The sequence below is a fragment of the Aedes aegypti genome, chromosome 2, assembly GCF_002204515.2.
Source record: "Aedes aegypti strain LVP_AGWG chromosome 2, AaegL5.0 Primary Assembly, whole genome shotgun sequence".
Taxonomy (NCBI): Eukaryota; Metazoa; Arthropoda; class Insecta; order Diptera; family Culicidae; genus Aedes; species Aedes aegypti.
This window is the reverse complement of record NC_035108.1, coordinates 126,167,718-126,182,012: the sequence shown is the minus strand read 5'-3', so window position 1 is coordinate 126,182,012 and position 14,295 is coordinate 126,167,718. Positions and strand designations below refer to the sequence as shown.

Sequence of the window (14,295 nt, the reverse complement as noted above, 5' to 3'; positions counted from 1 at the left end):
TAACTGTTTCAATATTAAAACTATTGATAAACAATCAATTTACTATTGAAAAACAACCAAAAACTTTTTTACCGAATTCGAAAAATTAAGACCATTTGCAACATTGTTTGTTCAAGTACTTTTGATAAAAACGCTTTTTTCGTAAAGAAATAGTCGATCAAAGTCGTGGGAAAGAGAGGGTTAACATCTCTTTGCAAACAACACTAGATATTGGCAATGCTCTCGATAGTTTAATCTATTTCATTGTTAAAGCAACCGTTGCAACGGTCATTGCAGTACCAAAATGTGAAGTAAAATTCAAATCCGTGATTATAGACGATGCACTGAAACTAACGATGTAGTAATCTTAATCATGAAAATGTTGTTAACGCAACTATTTCAAGATATTTTTAAATTAAATGCAATAATATCAATATTGAGAACAATGTTGTTGAAATTACCATGTCCCAAGACTATAATACCGTGTAGTTTCAACTTTATAGTTATGGTCAAAAGTAAAACTTCTTGAAGTCAAAATTGACTACATGTGTAGTGATAGGTAAAGGATAATGATTTCGATTTTACCATGGCCATGGTAAAAATTACAACATAGAAAAAAATCTCAAGCTCATCCCAGTGGAAGACGCCATTTTTGTCTATCGGATCTTTTGCGTCTAACCATCTAACCGATGGATAATTTATTTTGTTATAGGAGGCAAACAATAATTCGTATTTCAAATTTAAATAAAGCCTTGCAGAAACGACAACCCAGAGATACTTGAGGATCAAGGTATTGGTGGTAAGTATGATTTTGCTTTGATTGGGAAACCCATAATCATTCCTTGTACTTAATTTTAGCCCGTGATAAAAAATCCTAGAAAATGAATGTTGGGAAATGGTTTCCCCATCGTACTGGAATGGCCCCCAGTGTCCGTACGCCGTTAGCCGTAGCTTCCACCCGATAAAGTTATGCATCTTTTAGTTGGCGGTCATCACATCCAACGAGCCGGGCGTAGTAGTCAGCTAAGCACCAATTGCACCGACTGTGGATTGAAAACCGCTCTATTAGTGGCCTCGAAAGATCTCCAAGTTCTGGAGCAGTCACGAGCAGATCAACGCGTCACTGCATCTCCGCACGGCTAGCTGAACTGGACCGAAGAGGTGTGGATGAATTATCATAAACTTAAAAATATAATTAAGCAAAATTGATTAACTTAAAATTTATATTTAATTCAATATATACGCATTATGCTTCAAATAACGAATTTTGCAAAATATCGGAAGATCATACGATACAGATCAGATATTTTGCAAAAATTTGCATATCTGAATGCATTATGCGTGAATCTTTAGCATTTGATAATTTCAGATAAATACATGTTTTCTGTAAAATCCACTACACGGCTTTCGTTATTTAAATGCAGTTGCTGGTTGAAAATTCCACTAAAAGTTGTATTCGTAGTTACCGTGTCCTAATCAGTTAAATTTACCACACGATAGTTGTAACTTTAAATGCAAGAGATGGTTGAAAAAATAACTTTTATTGGCCATCAACATAACTACAAAACATGGTAATTTTTACTGATCTCTTTCCATGTTGCCGCCATGGTAAAATTGACGTCAAAATGTGGTCGAAGCGAATGTAGTGGGTAGTCTGCACAAATAAAGTGGTGCTGTGCATTTAATTTAAACCATCAACATGGTAATTTTTACTACAATGCTGTTTTCAGTGTGATCATAGCCACTTGACAAGGCTTCAGAAAAATATGAAATTATCCTTCACAGTAATTTTCAGCGATAAGCTGCCTTGCGATTTTATCCGTCCACAACACAAAGCGAAAATAGATAATTGCAAATTTCAGCAGCTATGAGAAGTTTGTTTTCTCTTTCTCCGATCAGTGGAGAACTTTTCCTGTATCCATCGCCACGAGAAGCAGTTCTTTTATGCACCAAATTAGCGGAAAGTGGGACAGTTTGGTCACCTTAAGGAAAAGTCGAAAAAGTGTCGAAAATATTGTGAATTCTTCGAATGTTTGCATGATTTCCAACAGTTTTTAAATGAATATACTACATTCGCATGATTTTGTTTTGTCTTATTGACTGTTTAACCCTCTAATACCCAACCCCGCCTTTAGACGGGGTACACTTTGGAATTTTGTGTATTTTTTCGTAGCTCGGAAATTAAAATGATTTTATTTTTGGCTTAAACCTTGACTCATAACACGCATATAAGAAAAGTTTTTTATGATTTTTGAAACTTTTTTGTATTATTGAAAATTGTTTGAAAAACTGTATTCTTATATAACCTACAAATGCCTGGGATTCATTTAACGTGTATCATAAAAAAATCGTATCTTTTATATTTTTCTACGATCAACCTATCACAGAAGAAGAGCCTGATGGTATTGAAATGATTTAAAATCTGTTTTTCCGTTAGTTACACGGAAAATAAAATATGTTCCAGAAAAAAATTAAAAAAATCTTATTTTTAAAAGTATAGTAAAAACTCAAATTTTTATTATTGTCAAAAATCAGTAACCAGAAGGGGCTTCAAGAAAAAAATGAAAAGGATAGGGATGTTCAAAAATAAAAATAATAAAAATCAAAAACCAAAATTCATAAATTTGCGAAGAAAAATAAATCATTGCCCAAACCGTGTTTAGAATGATTTTAGATAACGAAAAATAATATTTAGATCGAAAATAAAAATTTGGGTATTAGAGGGTTAACGATAAACTTGCGACGATCGACGCGCTACCATATTTCATATAACGGAGTGTATTAGAACTAACTTGGAGGTGATGATTTGGAGGTTATTTGGCAATTTGGAGGTTAAAACCCCCTCCAAACACTAGCGATTTTGCGGTGGGATGTTGACGTTTGATGACGAATAAAGCTCATAGATGAATGAATGATTTTTCAAAATTAGTATTTTTTCATGTCGATTTTTTACTGATGGGGTAATATGAGCACCGTATTTTTTATTGTAAAATATCACATATAATCTAAAATTCAATTATTTTTTACTACACTTGAAATTTATCAGTATTTATAAACACTACGTGCAAGAAGATTTATTTTTTTAAGAACATTCTAACAATCAACAATCATCATTCTGAATTGATGAAATTTAAATATGGGCAGTTTTTTCGAACATCATTTATTTCTTTTTATTTGAGTTTCGAACACTGACTTGTAACATGCCTATTGCTTCATTTCCTTATTAGCTTTGGGATTGCATGTTATTTCAGATGAAATTTCAAGAATTTATGCAGTTTTCAAGGGGTGCTAATTCCACCCCATTGGCCAAACCGCCCCGACTATCCCTAACCATTCCTTTCGTCAAGTTGGTGTGGTAGCATCAGCATGGTTAGCGTGCACGCATCGCGGTAGTTTTTGGCAATGTTCTAGGTTCGAATCCCGTCGCCGGCACTAGTTTTTGTTTATCCAAATACCTAGTGATAATTCTCGAGAGCAGTTGGTGAGCGAAAGTATGATGGAGTGAAAAATAGATTATTCCCAGAGTGGAACGATTATCGGTTATCCACCATCGTAGCTGCAGGGAAAATTAGTGCGCGCGAAAAAAGATGTTCACGTGAGGAAGCGAAAAAAGCGTTCTTCTTACGTGTGAAAAATCGTAGATTTCGCATCATTGATACGAAAATTCAGAACCCTGACCATGATATAATTTGTGTACAATATTATTCCAAGGGTATCTCCCTCCCCTTGGTTATGCGACCTTGCCGCGATGGGAGGGCATAATCCATTAGCCCATATGATGGAAACCAAAGGCGTAACCTGTAGTGGTGGTATCACATTTTGGCATTTTTTGCTTAAAGCCGCGTCATAACTCATATGGCATAGACGCAATAATATCTCGGATGTGATCCAACGGACATTCTGCGTCATTGATAGAATTGATGCCCATTTCAAATAATTAATCTATTCGAAGTGGACATTAATACTATTGGTGACGTTCAGTTTGCCTTTTGCTAACCAGAATGATCCGTAGCCACTCTTACTATTAGCTAGCTAGATACATCGTTATCATTTACGACGTAGAGAATACTTAGGAACTCTTAGGAAAATGACTAGTAGATTCACTGAGTAGAAATGAGTGGCGACAATTTTATTTTAATATGGTTTTTACATTGCCATAATAAGAAATACCTCATTTGTAACAGCGGTACAAATAATCTAATTCCAGCTTCATTTTCGCAAAATTTACAAGTAGAAAGTAGGCGTTGTGAAGCATTGCATTTGCCACCGAAAAGTGAATCTTGTAGGAGACTGTAATAGAAGCCTAAGGTAACTTTACTCTTCAATATTCACTATAAAAATGACTATGGAAAGTAAGACGCTGAGATCGATCATTAGGATACACTTGCTAGTTTCGAAAAATTGTTGAACAGACAAGGAAAGCGACTTTTTTCTTTAAGGATATATGAACGTAATGACCAATAAATACTTATAACAACAAAAAAATGAAATTAACTAGAACTACTACTAAACAGCCTAATTTTGTTAAGACTTGACGACACTTGACATTTAAGACTCTAATCTTACGTAAAAGACAATAGTAATCAGAATAGCACTTGAATGACAAATTATTCAAAACCATTTCGACTAGACAGTATTAGTAATGCACTACTATTTCAAACAAATTCTAATGGAGCTGCTGATTTTCATAATGCTTTCTTTTCTCAGAAGCAAGGGAATATGGGTACTTTTCAAAAACTACCACGTCACAATACTAATAAAAACAGTGTTCATGTGGGCGCCATTGCCTAGTCCGTCTGAGTATTGGTCCTGGTAGAGGGGAAACTTGGCAAAAGCCAGACCGAGGGTTCAGCCTTGACAAGTTAAGCTGTCAGGCAGCTCCAACTGAATACCATACAAAAAAAAATATTATTCCAAGGGTATCTTGAATGAAAACAATCATCAGTATGAAACTCGATTGAAGCTAATTGTACCATGGTATGAATATCACAAGTGTGTCATAGGAAGTACATAGAATAGCCAATGTTGAAACATTGGAAACAAATGTCGAAAAAAATATTAATAATTTTAGACAAAGGTCGGTGTAATCTCCTATTGCCACGATTGATGCGTTATATGTTTAGGTTAAGTTAATTAAAAGCGTTTTTTTTTCTCTTGTAAGCAGGTGAAATCAACTCACCTGTAAAAATTCTGAACGGCAAATGAAATGTAATACATATGTTGTTACCAAAATAATAATAAAAGCTAAATTCTAACTAAATTCTAATGTTTTGCTACAAAAGTAATACTGTAATAGATCCTATAAAAGTCGATCGAAAAAAGTAAAGAATTGAAATTATATCCACTAAACTTCCAACCAATTTAACTGAGAACGTATTAGTTTTCACATTCGCAACACAGCGATCAACTGACTAATCGCCAGATTAAATCGTGTGACCGACGAAATCTGGTGTTTAGTACAGTGGCCCAATTTCATATTCGTACAGGATACTGTATCCACATCAAGTTAGTAAAAAACTATTAAATGATGTATTTATTTCAAAATACTTTATCCACATTGAAGGTAATAGATGTCATCTTTTATTTGCCAATCACAAAATGTTTACATTTACATTCATCGTTGGATTAATGGAAATGTATTGAATTTATGTCTAAAATTAACCCAATTCCATATTCGTACGCCTATCAGAATTTAAAAGTATGACATTCAAAACTTAATTTAAATGCTCTATTTGATTGCTGAAGTGCTTTATTATGATGTTCAGATGTAGAGAAGTACATTTGGACAATTTGTTAGCGGACATATATGAAATTTAGGTAAAATTACGAGAAATGCCAGTTTTCCAATGATTTTTGCTATAAAATCCAATAATTCGAACAATAACGTTTATTTTTGTCATTGAATCCAATCTATTAATTATATTTGTGAGCTCTGATAGAAATTTAGTTGAAATGCATACAGTTTACAGAAATCAAAAACAGTTTATATCCCTTTTGAGTTCAAGAAATTGTTGTGCCATAACTTCAAAACTCTTCTAAAATGATATTTTTAATCAATATAAACCAAATTTTCATTCTGAACAACAGGTAAAGGTTAATTTTGAACTTGTTTGTAAAAAGAATTTGAACTACAAACTTTGTTTTACAATAAAGTACCCTAAACTACGATGTACATACCTGATGTTATCGCAATACTCAATTATCTTTAAATTAATATTCAAATTATATTCATAACAGCCCCCTATTTTGCAATTTATTGATTTTATAAGAAAATACAAAATAACTTGAATGAACAGAGAGCATTTATATACTTTTTACTAGGAAATATCCTGTTGTCTTCATCATTTTAAAAAACGTTTGTGTTGCGGTTACTGCAATAATGTTTATTCTATAAATCTCTATAATCATGTTTGGTAGTAAATTGTAAATTGAAAATAATAATTACGCAATGTTTTGATAGGAACATTAAGTTTTGATTATGTATATCCATTTAGGAGCCGAACTGAGAGAAATTGACCAAAATTTTTTGTTTTGGGTTTGTTATAAATGTTATATTACCTAAGATCCAAAAGTATAAATTGTCGATATCCACTCCTAGCTACTCTAAAACTGATTATATTTTTTTAAAATTTGTGCAATATTCGCAGAAATCATTCTTAAGGAAGTGATGTTGAAAAAAAAATGTAAGTTATTGTTCGACTTACCGAATATTTCAGCAAAAAGCATGGGAAAAGTGGTATTTTTCTTAAATTTACTTAAGTTTCAAATATGTCCTCTTATAAATTTTCCAAAAGTACTCTACTACATCTGAACAACGCAACGAACAACTTAAGCAATCATCTGGTCCATTTAAAATTAGTTTTGAATGTTGTATTTTTATTTTTTGTTAGTTGTACGAATATGGAATTGGATCAATTATAGACACAAACTCAATACTTTTCCATTATCCGAAGATTTAAGCAATTGAATACAGTTTGTCATTTCCAAACAATAGATGACACCTATGACCTTCGTTATTGATAAAGTATATCGAAGCAGGGCTGTGCATTTTCGAAAGCATTTTGTGAAACACGAAGGTTTGGTTGCGTCGTCTCGATGGTGACGAACAACTGCGTCGCTTCGTTCTTCTTTCGCCACTCTTCGTTTCGTTACCTGGTTGAAAGCAGCGAACAAGAAAGGCAAAGTGAAAGAGTACGAACTTCGTTTCATTTGATTTCATTGAAATTTGAAACATGGATTTTACCTATTTTTTGCAATAGTAATGTATATAATTTGTTAGGTAATAAATTAAGATAGAGAAAATATGCGGGCTACTACGTCGTTCATTTGAATTGATCTGCTCCTAAAGTTAGAGGCCACCAATTGAAAGACCAGCTCGCTGCGATGAGGCTCTGGTATATGACGCGCGACGCACAGGCAGCACGAAAGAAATGAAAGACTACGCTTGCTGCGATGAAAGGAAATGTTTGTCGGATTGAAACGAAACAGTAGAGTTTCAATCGAAAGGGAAGCTTGAGTCAGTCAGTTGGGGACTGAAAATGCTTTCAATGAATTGAAAATGGACAGCCCTGTATCGAAGTCCATGCACCATTTAATAGTTTTATAGCAACTTTATGTGAAAACAGTGCTCCGTACGAAAATGAAATTGAGTCACTGTAGGTCAACTTGCTTGGATTTTACTTAAAATACCGATTAATCCACCTATTTAATAGGATTACGTCGGCCCACCCTATTAAATCGGGTGATATTCGATTGATCCCTGTGTTAATCTTCCATAAGCGTCGGTGCAACAATCGACCGATTTTTCAACCAATTTAGTTGGATGTTGAACTGTCAAATGTTTAATGGGGAATGTTCCAAATAGATACAACTACCCTAATCGATCTAGTACGTTTTCGTCATCATCGCTTTTCTCAAACAAAATTCAAGCGGTAGAGGGACCAGGATGGAAGATGGAATAAATTCATTATGACGTTTACCGTTCTAAATGAACAAGACAAAGCGAGACAGATATAATTGACCATCATCATTGACACTTTGATGATCGATCATGTTTCAGTGCTGCCATGTTTCCATATAGCACTCGATACCGAAAAATTCTGTATGTCGCATCCGTTTTTGAACCTAGGTTGGAACTGGCGCAAACCGTTATGAATTACAGTTCCAACCCCAACCCGATTCAGGTTCGACCGAACTACAATTTGTTTGACGACATAAGACTCATACATAATGAGCCATTTTACGAAGCTGGTCAAATGACAGGAGACCTGGGAGAATTCAATCATCGTCGTCAGTTTTCGCGACGATGATGGTTGATGACTGTGCGCATTTCTAGCGTAGCTTTTCATACAGGCGAAAACTTAAATGGAGAAAAATTATCAAAATATTTCTAATCACAAAAGTGCCTTTTTATGTGCAATTCGGGTAACAAAGAGGTAGCTGATACAACAACTAGGTGTAATGATGCAGTAACGAACATTTTTGGATCTCTTTATTGTCATTTTCTCCATGTCCCCCATTTGGTAAGATGAGGCGTTGTTAAAAATCACGCTGGATTTAATCCCAGGTCTCCTGTCAATTGACGCCGTTTCGGCGATCAGCTGTTCCGAAACGTCTCGTAAAATGGCTTATAGGCCTATTTGTAACAAGAAAGCAACATTAGAGTTTAATTTTTAATTTTATTTTATTTTGTCTTTGGTTTAAGGGGGTAGGATCCGTCATCAATTTGAGCAGTGTTGTGAAAAACTCAATTTTTCATAACTCACGCTTGAGATTTTTCATGCGTGAGTTGTTAATCACGCAACTCAGCAGTAAAAAAAATCATGGATGAGTTGGCTCACCCTTTTGACTCATTGTCTCGTATTTCCACAGTTTACTCACACACAGCAATAATTTCTTGTTAGTCTGGTAAAATTATAGTAATCCTTTCTAACGCAAACAACAACATTCGTGTTGCACGAGTTTTTGACGGGTTTTACGACTGAATCATTTTTTACGGTTTGAGTTGATTGAGTGATTTTGTATCAAAATCTTAAGCATGAGATTTGCGAAGCAGACCTCTAATGATTTTGCTCTCACGGGAGAGCGTATTGATTGAGATTTGAGTTTGAGTCTATCAACACTGAATTTGAGGATTTTCAAAATCAGTTTTATTTTCAAAATCATGAAAGTTTCCATGAAAATGTGTTCAATGTATTTTATTCTCCAACCTAAACACATTCGTCGAATGAACTTCGGAACAGATCAACTACTGTTGACGTTTCGATGATGACGATGATTATCATGACAGTTCCTTGAACGGTATTGGCTAGGAGAAGTGGATGAACTTGTCATTCATTTTCATGTCTATTTTCATACAAAATCTACTTTTTCTCTGCTATAAATTCACTCTAGGTGAACAACTTCCCCTGGCCAATTAACGGCTCGCCTTACGGCCACACGGGACGTCATTGTAATCACCCTATCCATTTGAAGAAGCAAATTTCAAGTGCCACTCCTTATATCATCGATGTGAAAATTTATCATATAATTCTATATGTAATGCACAAACCCATGAAATTTTCAGCTTCATCAAACTCGAAATATGCTTCTGCAAAGTTTTGATGAAAATTATTAAAGTGAAACAAAAGGTAGGGTCTCCCATGTTACCTTACTAGTGATTTTCAGTATTAATTTTTCTTTTGCAAATGTGAAGTGAAGTCACAGTGAAGGTGAAGGGTTAATATTCAATATGTTTGTTTTTTTCTCATAGACAAACTCTAATAATTCATCCAATATAAAAAGTGTAATAATATATGACGCGTTAATGTAACATAATTTGTGGATTTCTTCATATAAGGCAACATGTAAAATTTTGATAGTCCGGTTTTCTGCTTGCAAGAAGGGTATTTTTTACACTAATACAAAAGTTTAAAGAAGTAATCCAAACATTCTCAGATTTTGTTTTGTTGCTATGAAAAATATATCCGTATATTATATTTTGGTGTCGAATAACAAGGTTATAAAATAAAATTTAATGCGTGACGTGCCACATTCAAAAACACATGTCATCCATACATTATGTTTTGGCAACCCTGTTCGGATTGGAGTTTGATGACTTTGATGATGGCAAACGTCGTGGTGTGCAAGCAAGCAAAAGCAACGAAGCAGGCAGTAAGCGAGCAGCGTAGTTCGATCTAGATCGTCGTTTTCCTTCGTCACCTGTGGGGGAACAGAATAAATTGGGTAAGTTTCGGGATGCCTTCCTGCGGATAAACGGTGGACAGTGTGCGCGTAATCCGTTACAAAACAGCCGCGGAGAAGGTGTAATCTCGCGTTTCCGTGTTTTTATTGGTTTGCTTGCAGGCCAATCAGTGCCAGAAGTGGAAGATTTCCATTGCAGACGATTGACTGCCAGATTCGATGAGAACTTAAAATTGAAGGCAAAAACGAAGAAAGGAAAAAAAAAAACGGCTGTCACAAATCAGGGAAGGAGGAGCAGGAAGAGGCGGAAGAGCGCAGTAGTGAAGTTTCTTTATCCGTCGCTCGGTCCCCCAAACTAGCAGCCAGCAGCAGAAGGAGGAGCAGAACGAGGAAGAGCTCGGAACGGAACAAGCAGTAGCAGCAGATTTTCAGAATTATTGTTCCAAAATGTCTGAGAATCGCGAGGAGATTCTAGCGAACTTCCAGGTAAGTGCCCTTCGTTCGATTGTTATGGTCGTTTCATTTCGGGGTCAATGCTGGCCATAGCCTCGGTGGAGCAGCACCAGTATAGGTGACTATCTACCCAGTTCGTCTTCGTACATAATGATTGTTCGCATTTAGCTTTAAAGGTTAGAATCCCTTCTCCCACTCCCACCCACCATCTGTTTGCGAACAAAGGGGGTTTTGTATGCACTGAGGGAAGTTATTGATGATAATCTCGTAATATGATTCAATTATTTTTATGCTGTTTGTTCGTAGCAAATTATTTTTGGACAATTATTACAAGGACTTTTCCACCAACTTTTCTTGAATGGGCAGTTCAACTGGTAAGAGAAGTATTTGCAATCGTGGGGGACGCCGTTTGGCATAAAATAATTTGGCATAACGGTCGTTTGGCATAATAGTCATTTGGCATAATGGACGTTTGGCATAATCATTGAAAACTGAGTTGCTATGTTTTTGGCATTACCATTCCTTCCAGTCTGCGCATCTACTACCAAAACGTCCGTGGCTTGCGTACAAAAATCGAGTCCTTCCTTGCTGTTACCGAGCTGGATTATGATGTGATTGTTTTAACCGAAACCTGGCTAGACCACCGCATATTGTCAGCTCAGCTATTTGGGAGTCACTACTCCGTGTTCAGGACAGATCGCAGCGCTCTAAACAGCAATAAATCGAGAGGTGGCGGAGTCTTGATAGCTGTTTCTTCGCAATTCAATTGCTGTTCGGACCCTACACCTGTCAATGACCAGCTTGAACAACTTTGGGTTAGGATCCTGTTGCCTGACAGAAATGTGAGCATTGGGGTATTTTACCTACCACCTGACATGAAGAACGATGCGGATGTTATTCGTTGTCATATTGAGTCAATCGCAGCCGTTCACAACAACCTCTCAGAAAACGACTTAATTCTTCAGTTTGGTGATTATAATCAGTCAGACATCTACTGGGCTGCTGAAGCGGACAATCGTCTCTCTGTCGATCTAGATCGCTCTCGTATGTGCCCAGCGAGTTCTGCACTTTTGGATGGGTTTTGCTTCCATGGACTCTCTCAGGTCAACACATTGACGAACACGACAAACCGTACCCTCGATCTCGTCCTCGTCTGTGATACTGTGTTGCCTAATTTCACACTTCTTGCAGCGGCCGAAGCACTCACGACACTTGATGACCATCATCCTGCAATTGAGCTGATAGTCATGTGCCCGTTGCCAGTTACATACGAGATGTCACACGACTACACTGGATTTAACTTCCAAAAAGCTAATTTTGAGTCATTAAATGTCGCATTAATGTCTGTTGACTGGAACCATCTGGATTCGATCCCTGATATTAATGAAGCTGTCGATTTCTTCACGAATTCTGTGCTCCAAGCAGTCACGAATAATGTTCCACCGCGTCGCCCGCCCAGCAAGCCGCCTTGGTCTAACGGTCAATTACATCTGCTTAGGCGCCGACGTTCTGCTGCCCTTCGGTGCTATTGCAATAATCGATCGCAACAGACAAAATTGGCATTCAATGAAGCAAGTCGTGAGTACAGGAATTATAATGCTTTACTGTATGCTCGCTATAAACGAAGAACGGAACAGAACCTTCGTACGAACCCAACACAATTTTGGTCGTTCATAAATTCGAAAAGGAAAGAAAACGGCCTACCGACATCGATGTACCTAGACGAGCAGTCAGCCGACTGCGCCAGCGACAAATGCGAACTCTTCGCGCAACAGTTCCAACGTGCTTTCAACAATTTCGTTGCTGCGCCATCGCAAGCTCATGTTGCATTGGATGATACTCCTCGTGATGTCTTCAGCTATGAAATGTTTGAAATCTCTGAACGGGAAGTAGCAAGTGCGATAACCAAGCTGAAGCCCTCCTACACTCCTGGACCAGACGGAATTCCGCCAGCGCTACTAAAAAGATGCTCAGCGTTGCTTATACCTTTGGTGAAGCTGTTCAATCGTTCACTTGGATGCCGAGTATTCCCACGAAGTTGGAAAATGTCGTTCCTATTTCCAATTCATAAAAAAGGTGACAAACGTAGCGTGAGTAATTACTTCACTATGTGTCTGCTCAAAGGTATTTGAAATTATCATCAACGACTCCTTATTCAATAGCTGCAAACAGTACATCTCCAGTGATCAGCATGGTTTCTTCCCGAAAAGGTCGATCACTACTAACCTCGTTGAGTTTTCAACGCAATGCATACGAGCGATCGATGCTGGTAAACAGGTGGACGCAGTGTATCTGGACTTGAAAGCGGCTTTTGATCGTGTTGACCACGGAATCCTTCTACAAAAACTTCGCAAATGTGGCGTGTCCGATAGCTTCATCGATTGGTTTGAATCATATCTCACCAACCGATCGTTATGCGTAAAAATAGGCTCTAATGAATCGAGCTCATTCACGAATTTATCCGGAGTGCCACAAGGCAGCAATCTTGGGCCTTTGTTGTTCTCACTATTCATCAACGACGCATCTCTAGTCTTACCGCCCGGGACCAGGCTGTTCCACGCCGATGACACAAAAGTCTATATGATCGTCGACTCCTTGGATGACTGCCATCACCTTCAGAGATTGTTGAATGATTTCGAAGCGTGGTGCTCACGAAACTGCATGACGTTGAGCATTGAAAAAAAAGGTTTCAGCGACCCGCTGTGTCTGAGATCCCTTTACTGCGCTCTAGTTCGTTCTATTCTGGAATTTGCTGCGATAGTGTGGTGTCCGTTCCACGCCAGTTGGATTACCCGAATTGAATCTGTTCAGAGAAAATTCCTGCGCCACGCCCTTAGAAATCTTCCTTGGCGTGATCCCAGTAACCTGCCTCCTTACGAAGACCGCTGTCGTTTATTGGGGATTGATACTTTGGAGAACAGGCGTTGTGTATCGCAAGCCGCTTTTGTAGCCAAGTTGTTTCAAGGGGACATCGATTCGCCATCCCTTCTGGCTGATGTCAGCATCTACGCTCCGGAGCGGAATCTGCGTAGACGGAATTTTGTCAGTCTCGGCAGTCGGAACATTCTATACGGACAGCATGACCCAACTAGATATATGGCAACGAAATTTATCATCTTTTTGATTTTAACATCACTATGACGACGCTTCGTAATCGATTTGCTGAATATTTTAGACATAGTTAAGTGTGCATTTCATGTAATGTTGATGTTTGTTGCTCGTTTTGTTTTTTTTTTTTAGTTTTACTTATATTCATTAAGACAAATTTTATGTCAGATGGATCAAATACAAATAAATAAATAAATAAATAAATAAATAAATAAATTGCTAACATTCTCATATGTGATTTTCCTTTCTTTTGGTCATAGGCTGTTCTTTCTCATTACGTTGTTAAACTAGTGGTTTGCATTGTGACTACTAACATTTTCATTGACAATTTTGCCTTCTTTCCTACGTTGCCATTATAGCTACTAACATTTTCATCGACGATTTTCCCTTCTTTTGATCACCAGATCTTCTTTTAAGTAGCATTATTTAAATTTATTATTTCTTTTCTTTTATGCCAAACGTCCATCATGCCAAATGACCATTATGCCAAACGACTTTATGCCAAATGACTTTATGCCAAACGGGGCAGCCCCTGTAATCGTGTTTAATTGGTGATTATGACCTGTTACATCC

General features: G+C 37.0%; 1 protein-coding gene and 1 long non-coding RNA gene across 3 annotated transcripts in view; both read left to right on the top strand.

Moving 5' to 3' along the window:
- The first annotated feature begins 381 nt into the window (after positions 1-381).
- On the top strand, positions 382-1,375 carry LOC110676007. The gene is made up of 2 exons (XR_002499993.1): positions 382-778; positions 838-1,375. It is a non-coding gene; the product is annotated as an uncharacterized LOC110676007 (long non-coding RNA).
- Positions 1,376-10,065: 8,690 nt separating this feature from the next.
- The window catches only part of LOC5578608 (FAS-associated factor 1), a 30,931-nt gene continuing 26,701 nt past the window's right edge, over positions 10,066-14,295 (top strand). For both annotated transcript variants that reach the window (XM_021842247.1, XM_021842246.1), the window contains exons 1-2: positions 10,066-10,203; positions 10,324-10,647. In XM_021842247.1, coding sequence (XP_021697939.1) covers positions 10,609-10,647 — 39 coding nt within the window. In that variant the 5' untranslated portion in view covers positions 10,066-10,203; positions 10,324-10,608. The remainder of the gene's footprint in view (positions 10,204-10,323; positions 10,648-14,295) is intronic.